The sequence below is a fragment of the Halichoeres trimaculatus genome, unplaced genomic scaffold, assembly GCF_033239565.1.
Source record: "Halichoeres trimaculatus isolate MK-OKI-2021-1 unplaced genomic scaffold, fHalTri1.1 fHalTri1_scaffold_9, whole genome shotgun sequence".
Taxonomy (NCBI): Eukaryota; Metazoa; Chordata; class Actinopteri; order Labriformes; family Labridae; genus Halichoeres; species Halichoeres trimaculatus.
In genome coordinates this window covers 11,875,331-11,898,760 of record NW_027437188.1, presented here as the reverse complement: position 1 = coordinate 11,898,760, position 23,430 = coordinate 11,875,331, and the positions used below count along the sequence as shown (strand labels likewise).

General features: G+C 39.6%; 1 protein-coding gene across 3 annotated transcripts in view; it reads left to right on the top strand.

Annotated features, from left to right (window-relative positions):
- The window catches only part of bcas3 (BCAS3 microtubule associated cell migration factor), a 410,031-nt gene that overhangs the window by 7,074 nt on the left and 379,527 nt on the right, over window positions 1-23,430 (top strand). For all 3 annotated transcript variants that reach the window (XM_074679630.1, XM_074679629.1, XM_074679631.1), the window contains exons 6-7: window positions 4,402-4,483; window positions 11,953-12,025. In XM_074679630.1, the coding sequence (XP_074535731.1) occupies window positions 4,402-4,483; window positions 11,953-12,025 (155 nt within the window). The remainder of the gene's footprint in view (window positions 1-4,401; window positions 4,484-11,952; window positions 12,026-23,430) is intronic.

Sequence of the window (23,430 nt, the reverse complement as noted above, 5' to 3'; positions counted from 1 at the left end):
AACAGGTAAACCATGTAAAATTAGTTGCTTTGCGAGCATGCATTGTGAAGGCCTTTGTACCTCATGTACCTCTGCATGTGCCTGCAGGCCTTTAATTTACATCATTATATCTCAATTTCACAACAAGAACTACAATTTGCAGTGAGATATGCATAAGAAAAAGTACTTTTCAGGCACAGAACCTAAACAATTTAATTTCCTCTGTGTTGCAAAAAACATGCTGCTATTTTTCTGTCAGTTTTAAGCAGTTTAAATATCTCATAATCATATCTGTTTCATAATAATGCTGCTAACAGTTTACAGTTAAATAAAATGGGAAAAATATGCAAAAATCAACAATATGTATGCACGATTGTTCCCAAAATATTGTTTGGAGACTGTAATATGTTCAGTATAGCAGCAAATGAAATGCATTTATGAATAAAATGAACATCACCGAAATAAGTTTCAAAGACAATATGTAAGATTCTGCATTTATTTTGTCAAAATAACTGTTTAAAGGTGAGTGAACTTCAGTTTGAATCCTGAAATGCATCACCTAAAACAGAAACATGTTTGTCTGTGACTGTTTTTTAAAGCTCAGCATCCTGGGCGTTGTTTACCCTCAGCATTATAGTGCAGCATGCAATGGAACCTCCCAATAAGCACCTGTTACACCGTGATCCCTGAAGCACCTGCTTCCTCCAAACCCTCCAATATGTCCGGCACTGCGTTGGCGAGCACGCTCACTTGTGAATATGGCCCAGATATCCGTTCACAGCTTATGGCATTACATTTGAGAGATTAAAACAGAAGAGCAGACACTGTGATTCCACAAAGAACAATCCCTGCCACCAAATGAAATGAATATAATGAATAACTGTGCGCAGGGAAAACAACTTTGAAAAAAGCAATTTGGCATATTGCATACGCAGGGACACTAATGTAATGGTGGGAATGTTGTTGATGGCAGTTGATGTCACACGGAGCCATGTAAGGCGAGGATGAGCGGCGGGGTAATGCACAATAACCCAGCGCATTAACCTCCCGCCCTCCCCCTTCTCTCTTTAATCCAGCAAATTCCATTATTCCTCCTCGCAGGTCCATTTGCCTGTATAGGAATCCACCCTGCTGCCAGCCTCCTTTTACTCCAGCTATCACTGCTATCAGTATAACCTGCTCGTGTCTCCAGTGTTAATCTACCACCGCCGGCCCGAGCACTTTGAATAAAAACACAGCTCTAAATCCGCCACTTTGCAAAGGCTACTAATTGCACAAAAGAGCGATCATCCCCTCAGATGGGTTTAAAGACTTAAAACAAACAGATTAAAGCACTCGTAAAGTGATAATGTGGGTTTCACTGTAATTTAACGCAGGCAAGAATAACAAAAGTGGGGCATTCTGCACTTAGAACAATGTGCCGTTATACACACCAGACAACACCATACACAACCACACACAGCCACCAACCACTGACCTAATATACGGACATTACATTTGAAAACATGAGGCATTAACTGGGACACACACACACACACACACACACACACACACACACACACACACACACACACACACACACACACACACACACACACACACACACACACACACACACACACACACACATACATCCATTAAAGTACTTTAGACAGATTTTTTTCAGTAATAAAGACCAGAAATCAGCAAACTTTAAAATCCTCTCTAATAGGGCAGCCTTTATCCCAAAATGCCATTTCAGGCCAGTGATGGTGAGCTGGGTTAACTTGTCTGATCTGTGAAGTGGGTGGATGCACTAAAAGTGTCCATAACATCCAGAAACACCAACATTTGTCTACATAAACGTCTTCTTTGCATGTTAGTGTGCTTCTGTGACACTCTAAACATTTTCTGATACACAAAAGCCAGCTAAACCTGTGCAAAAGTGGCACTAAGTGTCTGCAAAAGAGTTAAATAAGTCCCAAACTGTGCAGCAGGCTACATGTCTGTGCTATTATGCATTGATTTGGTGCAAAATAGGCTCATTTTTATGCAAATTATTCTCATAGCAATATTAACAAGTCCTAGCAATGTGCAGATAAAGTGATTTTTTTAACATCTGCAAGATTATTCATAAGAAATGTCAAGCTTATATTATCTGGTTATCATGACAACAATTCCTCATCTGGATGATCTAAAATAATATGCCTGTGCATGAAATCTCTTAATGTTATTTTGAATGTAATATTAGTTTTCTGGTTTGGAGTTTAACTGTTCTGGGACTTCCATGGGCTCACTTCCAACATGTTGTTCAGACCATTTTGCAGGAGATGAGAGTATTTTGTATCTACAGGGAGTGCTCTTTCTGGATCATTCTAAGGATGGAGCTTTAGTATAACAGTGAAATCTGTTGACATCTCTCAGGTTCAATTTTAAATTAGTTTGGTGAGGATTGTCTCTCCCCATCAAGTCTGAATGCTGTAAGGAACACAGCGCACTGGGCTGCTGTGTGCAGCACAAAGTGGAGATGCTAACAGCTCATCTGCATAATCAGACACAAAACAAGAGAAAACTGCCACAAACTTTTGGATTTTTTTTTTGTCTTTTGTCTTTTTGTGTGTGTCATTTTTCTGTTATCCAGAAAAGACAGAACAGCAGAGAGAGCAGGAAATAGGATGAACACGGGAAGTAATGTGGGAAAGGAACTGCAGGTTGGATTCAAACCTGGTCTGACTTCTCAGCAGCTAACTTCATGGGGCACGAAGCCATACTTTTGACTGTGTTTGCAATCTTTTTTTTACTTAAATCATAAGTGAAACATGCTTTGTGAATCAAACTTTAGCAAAAGATATCAGGAGCTGCAACATGCAATTTTTATCTTATCACATTCACTCTCTTTGTGCTTTCGGTTGCTTTCCAAATTTCTTCTCAGTCTATAGATGTCAGATTTAATGATGAAGTTAAGAACAACTTTTAGTGTTTCGGTTTGGCTTCAAGTTCTTCCTCTGAGTCTGGGTCTGCTTTCTTAGTTTTTGCTAAATTATTTTCTCTTTTTTCTTGAAATTTATGAAGTTTGTTTTCTGCTGTGTGTTATTATTACACAGAACAGCCCATATTTCACAGTTTTGCAAGGATGTGTTGAGTCACATTGCTTAAAAACATGCTCAAAAGCATTATTAGTAGCAGTTGTGGCTTGTTTATGGTGCCAAACTCTGCTTTAAAGTATTTGTAAATAAGATCTGATGATCTCTTAGTTAATTATGTTCCATTGTAGGGTGAAATAGACATGTTACTACTATAAATAACCTGTCAGAAGTCGGTTATCTGAGGATGGTCACTTCCTCCTCCAGATAAACTGGACTGCTTAAGCCAAAATGACAAATGTATGACTTCAAAGCACATCTGAAAAACTTAACTGTCTTGTCATAGTTGCAGCTTCAGCTCCTCTTTTGCAGTCAGCTGAAACTCCAAATTTTTTATTCACTGCAGCAGTTGTAAGACAGACATACAACACAAGAAGAGGCCTCGCTATTTAAGAGGCAGTCTTGCACAATCTGCACCAGTGTTTGATTCTGAAGAGCAGAATGCACAGCAGCCAAGAGACATGTTTTGAGTAATTATTGCGGCCACACAATCACGGAGTTGCCCAAATGTTCTGTAAATGTTCGGTAGTTGACTTGTAACCCTAGCAGCAAAACTTTTATAGCGTGGTCATATAAGGTTTAGAGAAAATCAGGAACAGAAGGTAATATTGGGTGATTGTAAGCTCTGCTGGAAACACTGCAGAGTGTTTGTTATGCTCACAGTCCAGCTCAGTCTGAGACATCATGGTCCTCTGCCCACTTGGCATTAACCCGTATCCCCAGCCCATCCTTGTTGGCTCTGTTGTAGCGAGTGTAGGCAGCTCGTTTGCATCGGGATGCCGCTGGGTCTTTTATTCCGTGCTTGGTGGATTTTACTTTGTGGTCTGGCTGGAACTTCAACCAGCGGACCGCCCTCCCTCCCTGCCTCCCTCCCTGCCTCCCTCCCTGCCCGCCTCCCCCTGTCCCTTTCACACAGTTGGAACAGATTATTTTCCTAACAGTGTGAACAAATAAATGTTTGTCCCTGTGCTTTTGTTGTGCTGCAGAAATCCCCCTTGCCTTTTGTGCTTTATGGTGATTTAATATTTCATTTTTAAAGTACTGGAAAAAGATTGTAGTTCTCTCATGGCTTCTTTATTCACAAATAAAATTTGTGGTATCAGTCATGCAACATCAAACAGAAAAGATAGGAAATGATTTGACTACCCATTGCCCTAATTTAACAGCATTTCTTATTAACTGATTTTTAAACCATAACTTTAGCTCTTGTTGGTTTGAGTGATATAAAGTGTTTTTTTTCCTTGTAATCCAGATATCAAGACTTCACTTGAATAATCTTTAATTTTTAACTCTCTTTCAGCTGGCAGGGGAAGCCCAGGAGCTGTTCTCGGTACGCCACGGCCCTGTGCGAGCTGCTCGCATTCTCCCAGCTCCTCACATCAGTGAGTAAAACCTTTCCAAATATCCATTAACCAACCCAAAGCAACATGATTCAGTCCTAAAACAACTGGGGTTATTCCTCAACAGAAAAAGTGAGAGCACAGTGGTCCTTCACTTTAATCTTTGCCTGTTGACTTTGTGGCAAAACTGTATGCATTACCTTGAAGGGTTACTGCTCCACACAACCAACCGCTCACTGTACACCACTAGTTATAATATTATTGCAAAGGCTTATTGATAACTAATGAAACAGCGAGTGTTGCATCTTCACACAAAGGGGCATTGGGAGATGTTTCTCGTGGTGGTTTTCTCAGCTCTCTGTCCGCTATATACGGAATGTGCTCTGTGTGTGTGTGTGCATGTGTGTGTGTGCACAGTTAGATTTAATTTATGTTTCCTTAAGTGATGAGGAAGGCTCTGGAGGGTATTAGGGGTGGAGCTATGTGAAGACCTTGGTGTTTGAGTCCCACTCCTCCAATGTGTCATGAATCATTTAGCAGATCCTGATGTGACCTCATCAGTTCGGGAGGTCTCATGGTCATTTCATGAAGATCGGGTGCTGTAATTACGACAGAGTGCTTTGATCAGCATACAGACAGATTCGGGGATTTCTACAACATATGAATTATATGTAGAGGTTTGAAAATCTGCACATTAGGTATAAACATCCTGCATTAATATATCTAGGGACGCACAATATATTGGCATCAATATCAGTATTGGCTGATGTGTAAAAGTGAGCCGATATTTACTCATTAGCTGTCATTTTCAGAGCATCTTTAACGATCTTTCAAAACCCAAATGATATTGTTTTCTATGACTATGAAAACACCAAAACTACCCAAGAAGAGTGGACCCGCTTCTTTTATGTCTCTCTTCCTGTTTTTGATCCAAAAACAGACAAAACATCCCTTTTTGATTACGCTTGTGCAAGCTACATCCTTTGATCCTCTCATTCTCCCATCGTTGACTTTTCCCACAAAAAGCTCTTTCCCTCTGAACTACCTCGACACATCATCTCAGGTTGTTTTTTTAATTTATTTATTTAATTTTTTTTTACCAATATAGATATTGGTAAATAAAGGTTATCGGCCATATTAGCAATATTAAGATCGGATATTGGCATAAGCCAAAATTTTCATATTGATGCCATTAAAGAAAAGCAAAAAAACAGATATCAGTCACCAGCATCAACATGCCATTTTTCTCTTTGTGACCATCCACATACCAGTATCTGCCAAATCTATGGCAAAAAAGGCTTATTTTTGCCAGTATAACATCACATTAATGTTAATATAATGTCTTAATTCTTTTTCTGATTTTATGCTTTCTAAAACTATTATTTACACGTCAGACCTGAAACAGCTGAGAATTTTGTCTTCTGTAAACTCCAATCCTTATCCTCAAGCCCCTCCTCAACTTTCTGCCTATTTAGGAAAAAAGTACCGGTATGCTGTATTTGTCAGATCTTTAAAGGCCCATCTCAGTATTTGTTTTCACCCTTAAAGAATCCTGTAGCTTTGTGTCTTCATATAAAAGTTCTCCTGCTGGTCTTGAAACGTGCAGAAGTGGCAGGAGAATGAATTTTCTTTGTAAGGCTTCTGAAGTGTCTTTCCAGGATAAATTTAAAACGTCTTTCCTGGGGAAAAAAAAAGATCCCTCTGGTTAACTTGATTTCAGCATTCAAGGTCGACACTTAAAATTGAATTTTGTATGGCACATCCTAATGCAGTTTTGGGTTGTGGGCTGTCTAAGTGGTGCTACATCATTAAAATTAAAGAGTGCTCCATGCTGCCTCATCCTAACGTTGAAGTCAATCTACGATTAGTGTTGGCCTGCTCTCAGTCAGCGGTGGCAGGCCTCTCTGCTGCCAAAGCTTTGCTGGAAACTTCTTTACTGTTCTGTTAGAAATCTCCTTCTTGACTGCTCTAAATCTTAATCCTGTCTTTAAGATGCCTTTATGTTTTGTTTGAGTAAACATGCGTGTCTCTTCTCTTTGTCTACATTTAACTTCTTCCATGTGTGTCCTCTCTGAATCTGTCGTCCTGAAACTGTCGCTCTCTAATGTCTCTTTAGATTCCCCAAACATTAAAAATAGATCAAACTTTATGCCTGTCTTCCTGAAAATACTCAAGTCTTCTTTGTTTTACTCTGCAGCAAAATGGCAGCTGTAGTTATGCGGGAAGACATCTCAGATAGAAAGGAAGAGATACCAATTTTTCTATCAATAAACAATCACGTTTTGCTGCCAGCAGACATGTTGCATTAGCAGTAAGTGGCAAAAGTCATTTTGAGGAAGGAGGAAATGAACTAATGTATGCAGAAGTCGACAAAAAAGGTTTGAGGAATGTGGGAGTGTTAAATATTAGATCGAGACAGATCATCAATAATGAAGCCATTGGATTGCATTGACTATGACAAATTGATGAAACTTAACAGAAGAGGAGTGTTTTAGATTAGATTCCATCAGAGTTTCTTTCCTTCTTCTGCTGTTTCCTGTCACTTTTATATCACTGGCTCCATGGTGCTGTGACATTTAAAGGCTCAAGAAGTCTGTTTTCATTAATATGCTTTATGCACGTTTGCAGTTTGGCCTTAAGAGAATGACATCAGCAACCAAATGACCTAATGGATAAAAAGAGAATTTGACAAAAGTTGCATTGAGATTCTTGAACAAGCCTGATATATTTACTTTTCATATTTTGGGTAGTAATCATGCTGTTACAGTATTTTAAAATCTTGTTGTGTATCTCTCAGTGTGATTTTGTAGGAGTTGTCTTTTGGTTCTTCTGTGTTTTAATAAAGAGAACTATAATGCAGTAGACTTTCCTTGTAGCTCTGCGCCCGTCTCACTTCTTACATTTTCAGGCATGTACATCAGAAGTTAGAGTTTGAAAGACTTTTACAAGCTCTGCATATTCCTGTGTTAGAGAATACCCTGAATTTGTCTGTAAAGTGATCAAAACACTATTTGCAATATACCACAAGGTCCTCACAAGATCTTCATTAAACTTGCTGAAATAACGTCATCACAGAAGGATCTCCTGGTTCATGAAACAATGGAGGGATGGGCCTCAAACACAAAGGTCTGCTAATAGCTCTGCCCCCAACAGGCCTACAGAGAACTGGCCAATCTCAGTGACGGGGGTTTGTGTAGCGGGAAACCTTAAAGAGACAGCAACTTAAAATGAAGTGTTTTAGACAGAAGCTGAAACAGTTTTTTTTAAAACACCAGGGAGAGAGAAATAGGGATTTTTGGAGGCTGTAAGTCATGTGAAGATGCTACAGGGGCACCAGAAGGACAGAATAAAACCAAAAAAAATGGAAATGCTACTTGCTCTTAAAAATAACTGGGATTGTATTACAATTTCATGGAAAAACAACAAAAAAAGACCTTACATCAAATATTGCATTTATGAGTTTTCTTTGCATCATATATTGCTCACCAGGTGTGTATTTAATGTTTTGTCTTGTTTTTTAATTTCAGGTAAAGAAAAATTTGCAAAATAAATAAAAAACAGATTTAGAAGTGTCATACAAAGGTCCCAGGGGGAACTCTTTAAAATGGTGCTAGAATCTACAAAAAAAGTTGAGTTGAATCTGATTTTCTTGAAACCTGAGGGTTTGGGTATTTTTACTTTATGCTACATGTTTTACGAGAATAGTTGTAAGGCCTTTTCTGGTGTTATAGTGACAGGGCTTTTACAGGGGATGTTTAAGACCTGGATGTTCCAGACTTACAAAATCAAGGCAGTGGTCCATTAAGATTTAAAAGTATTTAAAGGAATATTTGGTCTATACATGATGAGACTCATGTCAATCTGACATCTCTCAGACTTCATTTTGTTGCTGAATGAAGGCAGGTAACTTCGTCCCTGGGATACCTCTGTTTAAATCCTAGGAAAACAACAGAAAATGTAAATGTGACTTTTACATACCATTTAAATTTAAATTGTTAAGAATTGCCAGGAAATATTCACTTCAGTGTTGAGTACTGTGTGAACACATTAGAGAACAAACCTAAAGAGCAAAGTATGAATTAAGAGTTTCAATAATGATAGTGTTTCAATTATAATATTATTTCAGTAGAATACATTTTAAAGATTTACTGACCTCCTTGAAAATGGAAGCATTAATATTAACTTGATTCGTTCTACTTTAAAATTCTTCCATTTATCATCCCTCATCACTCTGAAAGTGTCCCAGGGATGACTAACAAATATTTCACTGGTTCCAGTGTCTTTTTCAGACTCTGGAAAGTCGAGCCCTGTATGAATACCAGCGTTCAAATCCTCAAAGCTGTGGTGCAAATGGTTTAGTTGTTCCGCTTATTAGTTCCTTTCCAGACATCAAGTTTGAATTTCATCTCTGCAGGTGTCAATCAGCGCTGTGAAAACTGCCATAAAGACCACCGCTTTGTGGCTCTTTTTTTTTTCGGTGAGAAAATCGCCTTTTTGTTCTCTCTTCGTGTTCCGGTCTTCTGGCAGATTTCAGCAACGCACAATGGCAGCATTTGAAGAGGGCTGGAAGTGGATGAAAGCAAACCACAGTAATAAGAAGCAGCAGATAGCCCCAACACATGAGGGAAGCAATTCTCCTCAGCAGAAACTAAATATGAATTGTACTACTGGAGGGAAGGACACTGATTGCAATCTGCTAGGGCGCAAACAGTGTCGCACTGTGGTGAGCCGTTAAAAGGCCAATTGTCTGGATGTCAGGACGTGGGTGGGCGGACTCAGAACGACCCGAAAATAGGTGTTGATTATAATAAGGCAAGGTTCCCTTTTCCCAGAATAGAGAGACGTTCTGCTTTTCCTAAGGGGGGTAAATGCGTTTATCTACATCCTCCAACTTCTGAACATCCGTTGCCCTGGAAAAGGAGGCTACAGTCTGTCCTTGATTCCAAACAAATGGGCATTGAGGAAATAAGAATATATAATCATACGTCTTAAGACTGGGCAATTATGGCCAAGTTCCTCAAAATATTAATATTTTATGATGACAATATTTTCTTTATTGATCTTTATTCATAGCCATGTATTACTTTTACTTTTGATCCAACCAGTGTGTTGAGTATTTTTGATTTATTAATGGAAGCCAGAGGCTACCGGAGCTCACTGGTTAACCATCCTAATGTTTTCTTCACATTCCCTGAAGTCACTAATCATTTCTGGAGGGATAATATTATCAAATAAGACTTAAAGGTTTCAAAACAAACAGAATGTTTAAGAGGGCCGCAAGCTGAGCTACCTCTAATATAACCTTGCTTTTTTGCATTTTGATCCTTTATTCTTCGTCTTCTATTATTTTCTTTGTTTACTGATAACAACACTTGTGCAGGTAGTATAATTTTCTGCACAGATCCTCTAATTCCAAAACCAACACACATGATGAATAAATCTGTAAAACCCTGAGTTACGTTTTTTTTTTGTGTTCATGGTGTCAGCATGGACTGCATGCTGAGATGCCACTTGTGATATTAGATATGTTTGAGAAAAGGTTTATCATCAACTAGATTTCTGTTAGTTTAAATGTTTATTAAATATTGAGCAACTCAAGCTAGTTTGATGTAAAGAAAGGGTTGTTTCCTGACTCTCGACATCAGCAGCATGTTAAAAGGGGCTGCATGCTGGGCATCTAATATCAATGAATCAATTATTCAACTTTGATTTATAGTACAAATGAAATACAGTTTATGATGCCATACAGTGATTGAAAGAAATTTAAAAAAATAATTATTAAAAGAAATATTGTAGAGTAGAGACTAATGCATTTCTGTAAAAAATACATCTCAAAATAGTTGGAAACTTAAAGATAAGCTAAGATATTAAAATAGCAATATTTTTGTAAATAAATACAAATAAATGAAGTGAGATACATACATGGGTAAAGGTAAATAAAAGCTCTTCAAATATAAAGCTATGCAAAGATGCTAAAATAGGGACAAGTATTAAAAAGAAATGAGACAACTAAAGCTTTAAAGAACATTGAAGGTTAGAATTTGGGAATAGTTGTTTACATCATAAACTACAATAATACCAACAGCTGAAATGGCTAGAGAGGTTTCTTTTTTATAAAGTGTATAAAAGACTCTATACTTACAACAAGTAAAAACAAAACAAAACAAAACAAAACAAAAAAATACAAAACAACTTTTTCCAATACATTTGAGCTGAAGCTAACTGTGGCTCAGCTTGTGTGATGTCTGAGCCTGGCAAAATTCTTTAATAGTTTTAAAAATGACAAAGAACATTGGCTTATCACTTCTAAGTTAATAGTAAAAGAGTTTGATGATTTCATGGATGGAAATAAAAAAAAGGAATAAAAAAATATGGAAATACATCAGACTCCAGGTTCCAGAATCAGGTAAAGATTGACAAATTTCTTGGGCCACTTACATTATGATTTTCAATAGAGCTGCACTCAGAGTGATTCTTTAAACATTAGCACTAGGCATGTTGTCTTTGATGTTGCAGCACATATTATTATATCACACAAACATGCACATGCCCCTCTGTTACACTGACACATGCACCACTCCACATGGAAAGCAGCAGCACGTCCTGTTATTACCGTCCATTTGAGTCACAATCAAACAAAGTTCTCTCTATCCATACAATGCTGCATTTTTTTCCACCAGAAAGTTTATTTTAGTAAACGTGTCATTTCACTAAGACTCCAAAAGTCATATTTATATAATGGCTCAGTATCTTTACTGGGAATGAAGTCTGATGACAGAAACACGGGAGAAGAAAAGGATCCTGTCGGGAGTGTTAAAGGCTGGTAGTGGAGGCACTTTTGCTCTCACGCCATACCACAGGAACTCCAGGCTGATTACTGTCAAGCCTCAAATTACAGTCCTTTAAAGGGTAACATCTTCTTCAATCCAAGAGCCCCCTATTCCCTCAATCCCCTGATCCTCTGTCCGTCTTCAAGAACAAGACAGGCAGAGAAAAATATAGGATGGGTCCAATTAATGCAACATGTTTTCTTTTGGTTTTTCAGCTGAGCTTTATTATAATTTCATTCCTGTAAACAAACAAGATCCAAAGAAACTTTTACTCATGCTCGCTACACTTAGGAGAAAATGGGTGCTTTTTATATTTGGAGAAGACGTCTTTTTCCCGTTATTTTCACAGAACATGTTAGGACACCAAAGCTTTGAAGTGAATAATGTGGGTTCTAAATTTTGGCTTGTGAGGAAAGTTGCTGACTAATGAACAAAATAAGGCACTTTTTGGGGAAAAAAAATCCGTCTTCATCCGAAATGTTTCATGCCCATAATTGAATTACAGGGCAACAGTAGTAATGCAATCAGCACGTTTCCTGTCATGGTAATCGGCTGCCTGTTCAATGAGCGTGAGCAGCTCTGGAGGCATCACATGTCTGTTTTAAAGAATGTCCCTCTTTGTTGTGTGCACGTCTTTCTGTTTCTCATCTGCCTCTTTCTATGACTCCTCTTCCTCCTCAGGCCCTCTGAAGACGGACAGTTTTGCCGACAAGAGGCCCCTCCTTGGGGTCTGCAAGAGCGCAGGGTCCTCTGGGTGAGTTCACGCATCATAATAAAGCTGACATCACCTCCTCAATCTTCCTGGGGCTGAAGTCATTTGCTGTCTTTTCCACAATCCAGTCTTAGTCCTGCATATTCCCGACAGACGTTACAGCATTGCTTTAATGCTGAAAATCAACATAACAACAGTGATCATTTCTGCTATTGCCATACTTACATTTATCTGCTTTACAACTCCATCCACCTCACGTCTTTATCGTAATTCTCGCCGTGTCAGGATGTTTTTAAGTATGACAGTTAACATGATTATTTAATAACTGTGATAAACTTGACAAAATAGGAAATCAGGAATACAAATGAACCTCCTATATCCTCAATAAATGTCGCACTTAAGGAAACCACGCTTCCACCTACAAGACTAAAAATTGAAAACAAAAAGGGTCAGGACATTGACCCCTGAGGGATGCCAAAAGTAGTGCCTGTTAAAAAAGAGGGATATCTGCAAAAGTCACGATGCATCAGCAGGGAGAAATGGAGGACTATGTTTTTCTGACATTCAGCTAAGATAAGCGAGGCCTGGTTTTCATTTGGAAGTACAATTGTAAAACAGAAAATTAGAAAAAGTAAATTATATCTCCTGATGTAATTTAGTTAAACCATTCTCCAAGAAAAGCAAGTTAAAAAGAAAAGACTCATTTTAGGACTTGCTGTAATGGGACAGTGGGACATAAAAGTCCTATAGTCCTTTAACCCTCCTCTGGGGTAAAACAATCCTTTGTCATTAAAAAGTAAGTAGGGGCTTCTTCAGAGCATCAGCTGTTACAATCTCTCTTTCCTGGCATGAAAGTTACATTTTTTTACCAAAACATCACTTGGTCTCTTCTTATATACTGTACTTTATACAACAGCACGTGCATTCATATTTTTTCAGAATACAACTGGGTGTTTTCACAGAACTTAAACTCCTGCTGCTTTGTTTCCATTGACTTTGTGGTAATGCTTCACACAGGTCGATTGGTAGGTTACTGGCAGAAATAAGATACTGATTTGTACACAAGATGTTGAATGGTGCAGAGTGATCCAGCCTAACAAGGATGAGCATGAGTGAACTGTTTCGGCAAGTGCAGCGACCAGAAGTAAACAAACTGAATACGGGTGCAAGATAAGTTGACATTGTTGACGGTATTCACTGACAAAACCAGCTGCAAAAGCATGTTTATTTGTTCATAACAAGAAAATGGTTTATGTTACTACACATTGTTTTTGTGCTGTGAGCCAACTTGCAGAAAAACAAAACAGCCAAATGCAACACCACTGTATCTTCTGAAACAACAATGCAGGAAGATTTACCCTCATCGCTTTGAAGAAAAGAGCTCTCTGCAAAATATGTTAAGCTGACCTTGTTTATCATGAAGGACGTAGTCATGAACTACCAAAATTGTTATTTGCTGCCGTAAAACTGAAGCAGCCTCTGTGTACCGCTAGAGAGACCCATTTTTGTGTCATTTTTTCTTTAAGAAATCCTAAAGGGAAGTGGAAAGTGTTTGATGCAATGTTATGAACTGCAAGTCCTCCATCTGAAAGCAATTTTCTCTTAATAACAAGTCATCAAAGGACACCCAACTTTTTGCTATGAACCCTCCACATGCACCCTTCTGAAACTGAGCCAGTGACGTAAGCTCAGTGACTGAATCATTGATCAACAGAGGCTGGAATAACGACCGGAGTACCTGAACGCGTCACAGACGGAGGGAAAAGAGATTGGACAGATGAGTGGATGCCTTGAATTGTCAGAGTTTGGACTGGGATTGACATGTCTTTGTTGAGAGTTTAAAGTATGACAGACCCTCAGGCATCTTGTACTCGCCTCTCAGTGCCCAGTCCTCCCCCCTCCTGCAAACACTGCTCCTCCAGAGCAACGCAAAATTTAACTCAATATATCCTCTCTGGGAAATGAAATAAGGAAGTCTGTCTTCAGCTGGGCCTTGATGGAGACCACCTTCTTGATGTTTTCCAGGGACTGCCGCCCTTGTCTCTCTGACGCTGTTGCCGTGGCTTCTGCTTTTCCTATGTCCTCACTGACACCGAGACAGGCAGCGTTTTGACGGTTTGGCGAATCATCCAGGCGTCGCTCGACACTAATGCTGAAAACATGCGCTGTGTTGAAAAGCAGAAACCCTGACCTCTGGCTGAATGGCACAGCCTGGTTCTTCCCCCTTTAGAAGTGCTTGGTAAATAACACTCTGGTTAAAGACGAGAAGGAAAAAGGCTTCCGGGTGCGGCACAGGACTTTCCATTGAGGCTGTTCATAAACTTACTAAGGTCCTCACACAATTTTTAGCATATAATCATTTTGAAATAACAGCTTTTGTTAACCACCAAAAAGGATGCCGTCTTGACACTTAAATGGAAAACAGATTGGAGCCTTGGCCGCTACAGCAGTGCTGGTTTAGGAGTTGGTTCAGTCAGCTCTAGGCTTAGATTACAAGATTTGCAAATTAAAGGAAAACCAGGGAAGGGAAAAAGCATGTGTGCTGAAGCCCTGTACTTGTGGATTTCCAGCCAGGCACACTCAACATAATTTTATCAATGGAAAGGATTATGCGTAAGTCCAAACAATGTATGGATCCAATGATTTTCCTGACAGTAAAGCTGTATAGCATCCCTTTCGCCCTTTGCACCGGTGCCAGTGGGCTTGAGGAATCAGTAAAAAATGCTGGTGCCACTGCAAAGCTTGGTATGCTCACGTTTCTGTGAAGGATTTGTTTATCCTACCTTTCTCTCTGCTGTTATTTTCATTTTTAAACAGCTGCACAGGTATTAAAATTCAGGCAGATTTCAGGCGTCTGTCTCTCTCTCTCTGAATGAATGTAAATTTTATGGCCAAGACGGAGGCAACTTAACTGTTTGTGGGTGTTTGAGTGCACACACTTGTTGGGCAAAAGTTCAGTGATGAATAGGCGTGCTTTGTTCTCCTGAGTTTAGGAACTGTCGCTGACATTTCCAACCTCCAGCTTCCCCCTCACAACATCTCCAGATGCTGAAAGGATGTGGTCCTTTTTTCTTTTAACCAATATAGTCCTCTTTCACCGTGGAGATTACTACTTGATGGGCTATTTCGGGCATCTGGCTAATGCTGATGGATATTCTGAGATGCAACCATGGTCAACGTATACGCCATGGATACTTTTTTTAAAGGCTTGCACCGTCTAAGCTCCATGCCATGAATTGTGCTGCTTATAGTCCCATTCTTAATGCTTGATCGTCTTTAGTTCTAAAGAAGTTTTTATTGTTTATTCCTCAGGGGAGTGTTAATGCTTAAACTTTACCACATTTTTGTGAATTTGTCTTTTGTATCATTCACAGTTTTTATAAAGTTTGATACTATGTAAAATCTTGTTTTTTAGTATTAATCCAGTGGAACCACCAAAGATATGTTGATAACTTGATCAGGCAACATCTATGTGTCTTGACCCCAGTTTTTTTTTTCATCTGACACAAACTGATTGAGTTTGTTGCCTGCTCTTCTTCAAACACTTGTTTCTGGGTGATTGTGTTAAGGCGTCACCAAAAACATTTGATAATGTTGATAGAAAAAGTCTTTGTTACTTAAAAATCTTGACTTTACATGTATTTTTTTACATTGGCATAGTAGACAATTTATTTTTTGTTTACTGCAGTATTTTGGTGGGAACTCAGTAAGTAGTACTTACAAGACAAGACAAGCACTTGAGGAGTTGTTTCCCTGACTTTTCTTGTGGACTTATCTGACAAGAGAGTATTCTTAGCTATAGCTAGAAATTTCTTGTAGAGTAGAGCAGAGTAGAATGTCATTGTCCCTGAGGGGCAGTTCATTTTGCAGACAACAGTCAACGCAATATAAAAAATAAAATACTTGGACACAAATACACCAAACGCAACACCGCACAGAATCCATGCACTGTTCACACATGGATCACAGTGGTAACAGATTATTTAAGAAACCAACAGAGGATGGAATAAAGGACAGTCTATATCTCTTTGTGCTACACTTGGGAAGACTGAACCTTCTCCCTGATGGCAGCATCTGAAACGCCTCATGTAAAGTATGCTGGGGGTCCATAACTATTGCCTTTGCTTTAGAGGTAACCCTCCCTTTATATATGTGCTGGAGGTCATTAGGAGAGGCCCCAGTGATCATGCAGCACTGCAACATGATTCTTGTAACTAGACAGGTTTGTTTTCTTTTTTACCTTGACATGTTTCTACTGCACATTTAGTTTTCAGAGTCATGTCCTGTTGATTTGATTTATGCCAATTTTGTTGCACTGGTTGCAATGAAAAATAAAGTTTTATTCTATTATAGAAGTTCGCTAGTCCTACCTGAATCTGCAGGTAGATCAGTCAAAGGACTGCATCCCAGGTGTCTGACAGCATGTAGGCCTCCCCATCCTAGTCTACCGTCATCTAGTGCACTTCTTTATCTCTATATTTTTATGTAGGACAGCCAGACTCTATGAATCAGCTCACAGACAAGTCAAAACAATGCCATGCTCTTTAGAAGAAGGCTCTAGGAAGTGTGTAGTTGAAACATGTCAAAGTATAAAAGAAAACATACAAGTCCAGTTACAAGAACTTTCTAACTGTTATAGATGGTGACCAAATGAACCTGTTTGAACTACTATTATGTCTTACTTGCAGACTTGCGTCTTAGTGCAGCCTTCTTGACCTCTTTGCTGCACTTGAATCCCAGCAAACCAGTTTATTTTGGGTCAAAGCACTCGAGGAAGCCAGGTTTTATGATGAAGTGAAACTGCCACTCAGTGGAGCCAGATAAACATACCCTGCAGCTGGAACGACATGATAGTAGTAGGTGTCTACGAAATCCTGACACCATCCAAGTCCTGACATGGCCAGCAGGTCATCAAACCGGACACTGGTCGGCTTCCAGTAGGTGGAGGCAGCAGTGAAGCTCATCCAGACACAGTTCATGGAGAGGTGTGCGATATCAGCCAATCCGTGTGAGCCTCCGGTATGAACCAAGACTGGGAAGTGTTCATTCATTCGACACGTGAAGGTTGAAAAATTGGCAGTTACTCTAACCCAAGATGAATAAACAAATGATCCCTCAGTCACACTTCCCATCCCAAGTCCAGGAAGCTTCACTCTGAACTGAACTCAGCTTTACCAGATGGGGTTGAGTGTCTGCGTCTTTATACCAGATTGCAGAGGCATGATTTCCTTGTTACTTCAGACGATGTTGCATTTTTCTGGTACTTTGACCAATAAACACAGTTAAAGGCAAACCTGCAAGGTCACAATTAAGGTGTGCACTTTGACTTTGACGTGTGACTTCATGCACTTTCTAAGATGCATCAAAGTGCTGATGATTGTGCAGGCTCTAGTTATTTTAGTTTCTTGTTGGTATGACTAGTGTGTGTCAGTCTGTTTTTTATGCCTAGTGGCACATCAATAGTCCCGTAGACATGATGTATTATTAAAAGTAAATGCATGACAAACATTGTGCCATAGTGTTACATTTATTTTACAATGTTAGAAAAAAAAGGTTATTAATCACACGTCTGAAAGCAGAAAATTTGACTTATCTCCCAGAAGCGTGCACACACACACACACACACACACACACACACACACACACACACACACACACACACACACACACACACACACACACACACACACACACACACACACACACACACAGACTTACACACAAAACACTCTTGATGGCCAAAGCCCATTGTGGCACTAAGCCCTTGTGTTTCAGTGCATTTTCATGACAGGTTTTGCTCCGTGGACCGGATGTATCCGTCTTTTAAAGTGTATTAAATGGAAATCATCAAGCATTTGTATAAAACGAGCCACCAGATTAAGGGGATTTGGTGAAGTGATGCTTTTTATCCACCATGAGGTTATGGTGTTCTTCACTGTCACATTATGACCACCCACGGGCACGAACGCACACACACAAAAACACTCACACGCACACAAAAACACACACACACGCACACGCTCATGCTGTCCAAGCCCGCTGAGTGTTCAGGGCAGAGACTACTGTCAGTGACTCAGGGAAACTCATTATGTGAGTGAGTCTTTAAACGGACCCAGACCTGAATTTTATTTTTATCGTTTTCTGTTAAACTGACGTAAGCAGTCCCAAAAGAAGACAGCTGTTAAGTGTGAAAACATTGGTCCTAAGGCAAAGTTAGTGTAACATCAATGTAACAGAAAAGCCCTCAAACTTCTTCTGATCACATTTTTAAGCTCTTTTAGATACCAAATATCCCTCCCTCCTCACCTTATAACCAAAAACAGTCATTTTGTGTTTGTCTGTCACATTTAACCTCAATAAACTGCATTCAGCTTACATTTGTAAAGTTCCACATTTTTTAATCTCATGCCTTATTTTCACTGGATCCATGCCATGTCCGTCTCCGCTTTGTGGTTTTAGAGCTGATGGGTTTCCATTTGTATTCAATGTTTTAACTTTAATTGGCTCCCCTCTGTTGCTTTCAGCCCCATCTCAGATCAGACATGCAAGACTTCTTGTTGTGTCAGATGCTGGAGCAATATTAATCTTAATAGAACAATATTAATACATCCAAGCTTATTTTAGAATTTACCATCCTGAGTTGGCACCTGATCGTATTTTACTGAGAACAAGCATCATAATGAACAGAGCCAAACCCTTCAGAGGGCTATACAACATGGATGAGGGGAGGCTCGACATTTGGTCACGTAACTGTGGTCCAGGTCTTCACCATGTTCTGACTTTTTTTTAGCAGTTATAAGCTCTGGAAAATACTAGAAAACAGAAAAAAATAATGTAGAAAACTCTGTTTGCGACCTTTATCATGGTTATTGATGACACAGCCTTGATCTAGCTAGAAAAGTGTTCACGTGTTGACTGAAAACTACTCCAAAGCAAATCATCATCGACACAAAAGTGTCTAACACTGAATAACCAAGACCAGCCCAAAGAGAAACAAAATTTACTTTGACAAATAGTCTTATATATCAACACAGCATGGGGCGCAATCTCTCAAGCCTCCCCAGCAGAGGGCGCCCATGTGACTTGCAAAATATTAGTCTCATCCGGAATTCATAGCAGAACATTATGAATAGCATTCACCCAATCAAAAATTGCTGACAAATAGTAACTTTTGATGACAAATGATGACAATAGTTGGCTGTAGAATCATTATTTCAATGCACAAGGTAAAAATTATCATTTAAAAAGGAATTAAGGGCGCTGAACTTTCAAAGCTGGCCTGAATATGGTAAAGTGTTAAATTGTATGCAACACACCCCATAGGTTTTCTTTGAGGTAATTTAATCATCCTGGATTCCAATGTTAAATTCATGACAATCTCGGTGTTTAATTCACAAACACTCAGATCTCTGCTCCTCAGTTTCCAAAGTTTGTCTTTAATTTGTGGGCATGGAAATGTCTTTTCCTCCCGAGGAAAACGGCTCGCCTTTTGTCATGCTCCTGCATGGAAATGAGAGTGGCTGTAATCTGGTCTTCCACTTCCCCTTTTCCTTGCCCCACACGCGAACACACATGTACATACACACATTTCGCTGCAGAGGCAGAGCTTCGAGGCTCGGGCTTCACTCCGCAGCGTTTATTTTGACTTGCATGTCTGTTTTATGTCTGTCGAAAATGTGTTCTGCCTCGCCAGTTTTCCCCCTTCAAATAGGAAGTCCGATTAAACTCAGTAGTGCTGGAAGTGGGTGCATATAAACAGAGCCGACAGGCTGAATGATTAGGAATGACTTTTCAAACCTTTACCACAACCCTGCTCTCGAAAGCAGGCCTCTGTGGTCAAAGCAATTAATACTTTATTTAACAGAGTCTAAAGGTTTCTTTCCTTCACGGCCGAGGTATAGGAAGGAGTGAAAATGTAGTTTTCTTTAGATGTTTGAGAGAAGAAACTGGAGCACCAGCTTAGTGAAGTTAGACTCATGTATCTATATTTAGGGAGCATTTCAGAATTCAATTTTTATTGGTGAGTGCTTTAAAACTGTGACATCAGATTTTTCCCTAATTGTTCTTTATTATTTACACAAGATAGACTGTCGGGATACTTTGTGGTTATCTGTCATAGATTCACATTTGGACCCCTAAGAGCTTCTGCAGATCGCTGCTTTGATCAAAACTCCTCCCACAGACTGGACAGCTGTATAACTCAAGTTTCATGACAAGAAAATCTGTTGTTTTACAGCTCGTAGAGTTGGCTTTTGTTTGTTTCCTGAGTGCCTTTAAACTTGCCGTTAAACAATATGATATCTTGGATCTTATAAAACAGTTGCAGCCCTTTCACTGATGAACTGATAGCCCTGTTAATCTGGTTTGGCTCTAAAATTTGTCCAATGTAAAGGTTTAATTCCAGGTGTGAAGTCTTGACGCTGTTACAACGCCTTAAAGGTGACTTTTTAGAGTCAGAATCATTTCCATCTGATGAAATAATCATTGAACAATTTGTTCTGTTACCCATAAGTGTTGCGTTCCAGCCTCTTAGTGTTCTCTCGTATCCTGATTCAAAGACAAAGTTAACTCTAAATTTTACTGATGCAGCTTTGAGATGTCTGAGCAGAAGAAAGAACTCCTCCCTGACCAGATGTTTCTCATGTCAAGTGCCTCCACTTAACTTGGACAGAAAATTGGCACAGCAGTCTAAAACAGCTAAAATTGGAGCTAATGCAAGCTTTGGTTTGGGTAATGAATATTAATATCCACTCCAGTGCTGTCAAAGGAGGAAGGAATAAGCCAGATTTATGGACTGCTTATACATAAACACCCACTGTCGATTTATTTTCATTGTTGCTCTATTTATTGTTTGGTACTTTTTTTATATATTCTTTTCTTTTGCTCTTATTCTCCAGTTTATGATAGTCAGTACAGTTAGAATTAATGCTGCTGTTTGCTGTCTTTTAGCTATAATGCACTGCTGCAGCACATAAACACAAAGAATGATGAAGAGTCTGTACAAGCACACACAAACGGGCAGTGTATTTCCAAAATGCACGCCATTAAACTCTATGTGCAGCATTAAACAGGAGGAAATGTATTTCTGGCAGCTCTGCAGACATGGATCTGTGGTTGAACTTTTTACCCTAATTACTCTCCTACTAATGCCTGCAGCTTGCCGGAATCACAGCGGCTCCCTCCAGGCCCCCATCAGGCTCTGATGTGGTCAGCTTTTGTGTGTTCGTAAGGGTACAGGGTCTGGATTTTAGGCCCAGAATGAGAAACAAACAAATACTAGGAGGGAGTGTGGATGATGTTGTGTAACAGACTTTGATTCCGCATCTTCATGGTGTTATAAATGTAGAAATAATTGGATGTTCATACATGGCCTTGGGCCTGTTTCACAAAGCCGGTTTAGTGAAACCCAAGTTCTTAAACTTTTTCATGAAGTAAACTCTGGCCTTTTTGTTTCAGGGCAGAAGGAACCCTATCCATCTCCCCCCTCTTTCAGAGCCAGAAACACAGTTTAATTTCCCCCAAAGAGGGGTATTGTCTTTTTTTTACTCTTTATTCTGTCCCTTTGGTGCCTGTGTAGTATATCCACATGATAAATAAAAATAAATCTCTAGTTTTTAACATTTCTTTCAGCCTCTGTTTGAAACACATAGCTTTAACAGCTGTCTCTTTAAGGTGCCCTACAATACAAACCCCCTTCCCCCCGATTGGTCAGCCTAATGGAGGCGTGTTAAGAGGGGCAGAGCTATGAGCTATGGGCAGACCTTGGTGTTTGAGGCCAAGGGGCAACATCTGTTTAGTAAAAATGAAGCCTATGTGGAAGTGGTGTGAAAGTTGCTGAGAGAATCGACTTGAGGCTGGCTGCAGAAAGACCTGAAGTCACGTACACACCCAGCCATAAAAAAAAGATTTTTACAGCATTAAAACGCATATTTACAGCCTGGTTCAAAAAAGGCTTGGGTCTAAAACGATGATTTCATTATTGGCACACACTGTACGGTGAATTAATTTTTTTCTAACTCGGCGGTTTAGAAGTTATTATGATCATTTAATTGTCCAATCAGAGGCACAGTGCAGGTCATCTGACTGCCAGGTGCCCTGTAGCTGTTTGAAAGGAAACTCACAGCCAGCCTCATGTCAAATGTGGCTGCGTCTGCAGATTGGCTTCATTTCATGGTATCAGGAAAAGACAGGTGACGACATGGAGGCTTTGTCCATGTTTGATACAGTCTATAGTTGAGGCCTGCCCTCCAAATGTGGCGAACCAGTCAGAACATTCTTATGCAATGGCCTCATTATTTCAGCAAGTCTGGTGAAGATCAGGTGAAGATCTGATGCTTTTTAAGAAAAGAGTTTTTACATCAATTTACAGACGGATTCAGGGATTTCTACACCATATAAATACGTAAAAGTTGGGTCATCCAGCATTGGGAATTTATGTCCATGTTGAAGATAAAGGAATGGAGAATACCCCCTTTTTAACACTGTAACCATTAATGTCTTCTATTAGAACCCGCCTCAAGTGGCCACATGAGGAAGTGCAGTTTTTGTCACTTCATTTTTCAGCCCTAGAGGTTTTCTTGGTGTCATATTGTAGGAAACTTCTTTCAGAGGCTTATTATCCTTCAATAAGCCCGGTCTAGAGAGATCTTTGAGGACTTGATGAATGTTTCCAGCCCCCAGTCAGAGCGTGGCGTTCTCCCTCTCAGAAGCCAGCCTTCACTTCCCAAGGTTGTATTTGTTTAGCATTTCCACAGCATGTAATTGTCGTTCGTATTTGGGGAGCTTGTAAAACTTTGCACCAGTCGGAAATGTGGTGACGTCCCTTCCTTGTAAATGAATTTATTTGCCTGCTTTTTAATCCCTCTTTGGGCTTCCATCTACGCTTTCCACGGCCACATGAAATCTTGTGGTTTTGATCTCCTGGTTTAGTTCACGTTCGTAAAAAAGATGTGTGCAGATTGTCTCGGCCAAAGGGAAAGTGCTCATGGAATAAGTGCAGCATTGATGTGAAAATTAGAATAACAGATGTCAACATGTTTCATGGAGGAGGAAGTGCACAGAATAGATTGATGATAATGGCACAATAATAAGGCACATGCCATCCATAATGGCCCTTAATGACCATTGTAAACAGTTGCATATCTAAAATTAAGACACACACATGCTCATAAAAGTCACATTAAACATTGTTTTGTTAGGAGCTTTTCCAAATCTGGAGCAGTGGCACAGTGGCACAGTGGCAGAGTGGTTGGGCAGGAAAATGAACCAAACAGCCAGAGTTTACTGTCTGGGCACTGCAGAGGGGGATGGATCCAGCAGGTGTGCCCTCTGGACGCTCCTCAGGGGAGCACTTTGGGTTAGAAATAAAAGTGGTGTTAAACTTTTGAGTTAACTTATTAGTTTTTAATGTCTGTGACTTTTCTTGCCAAGGCCTTGACTTCCTTAAA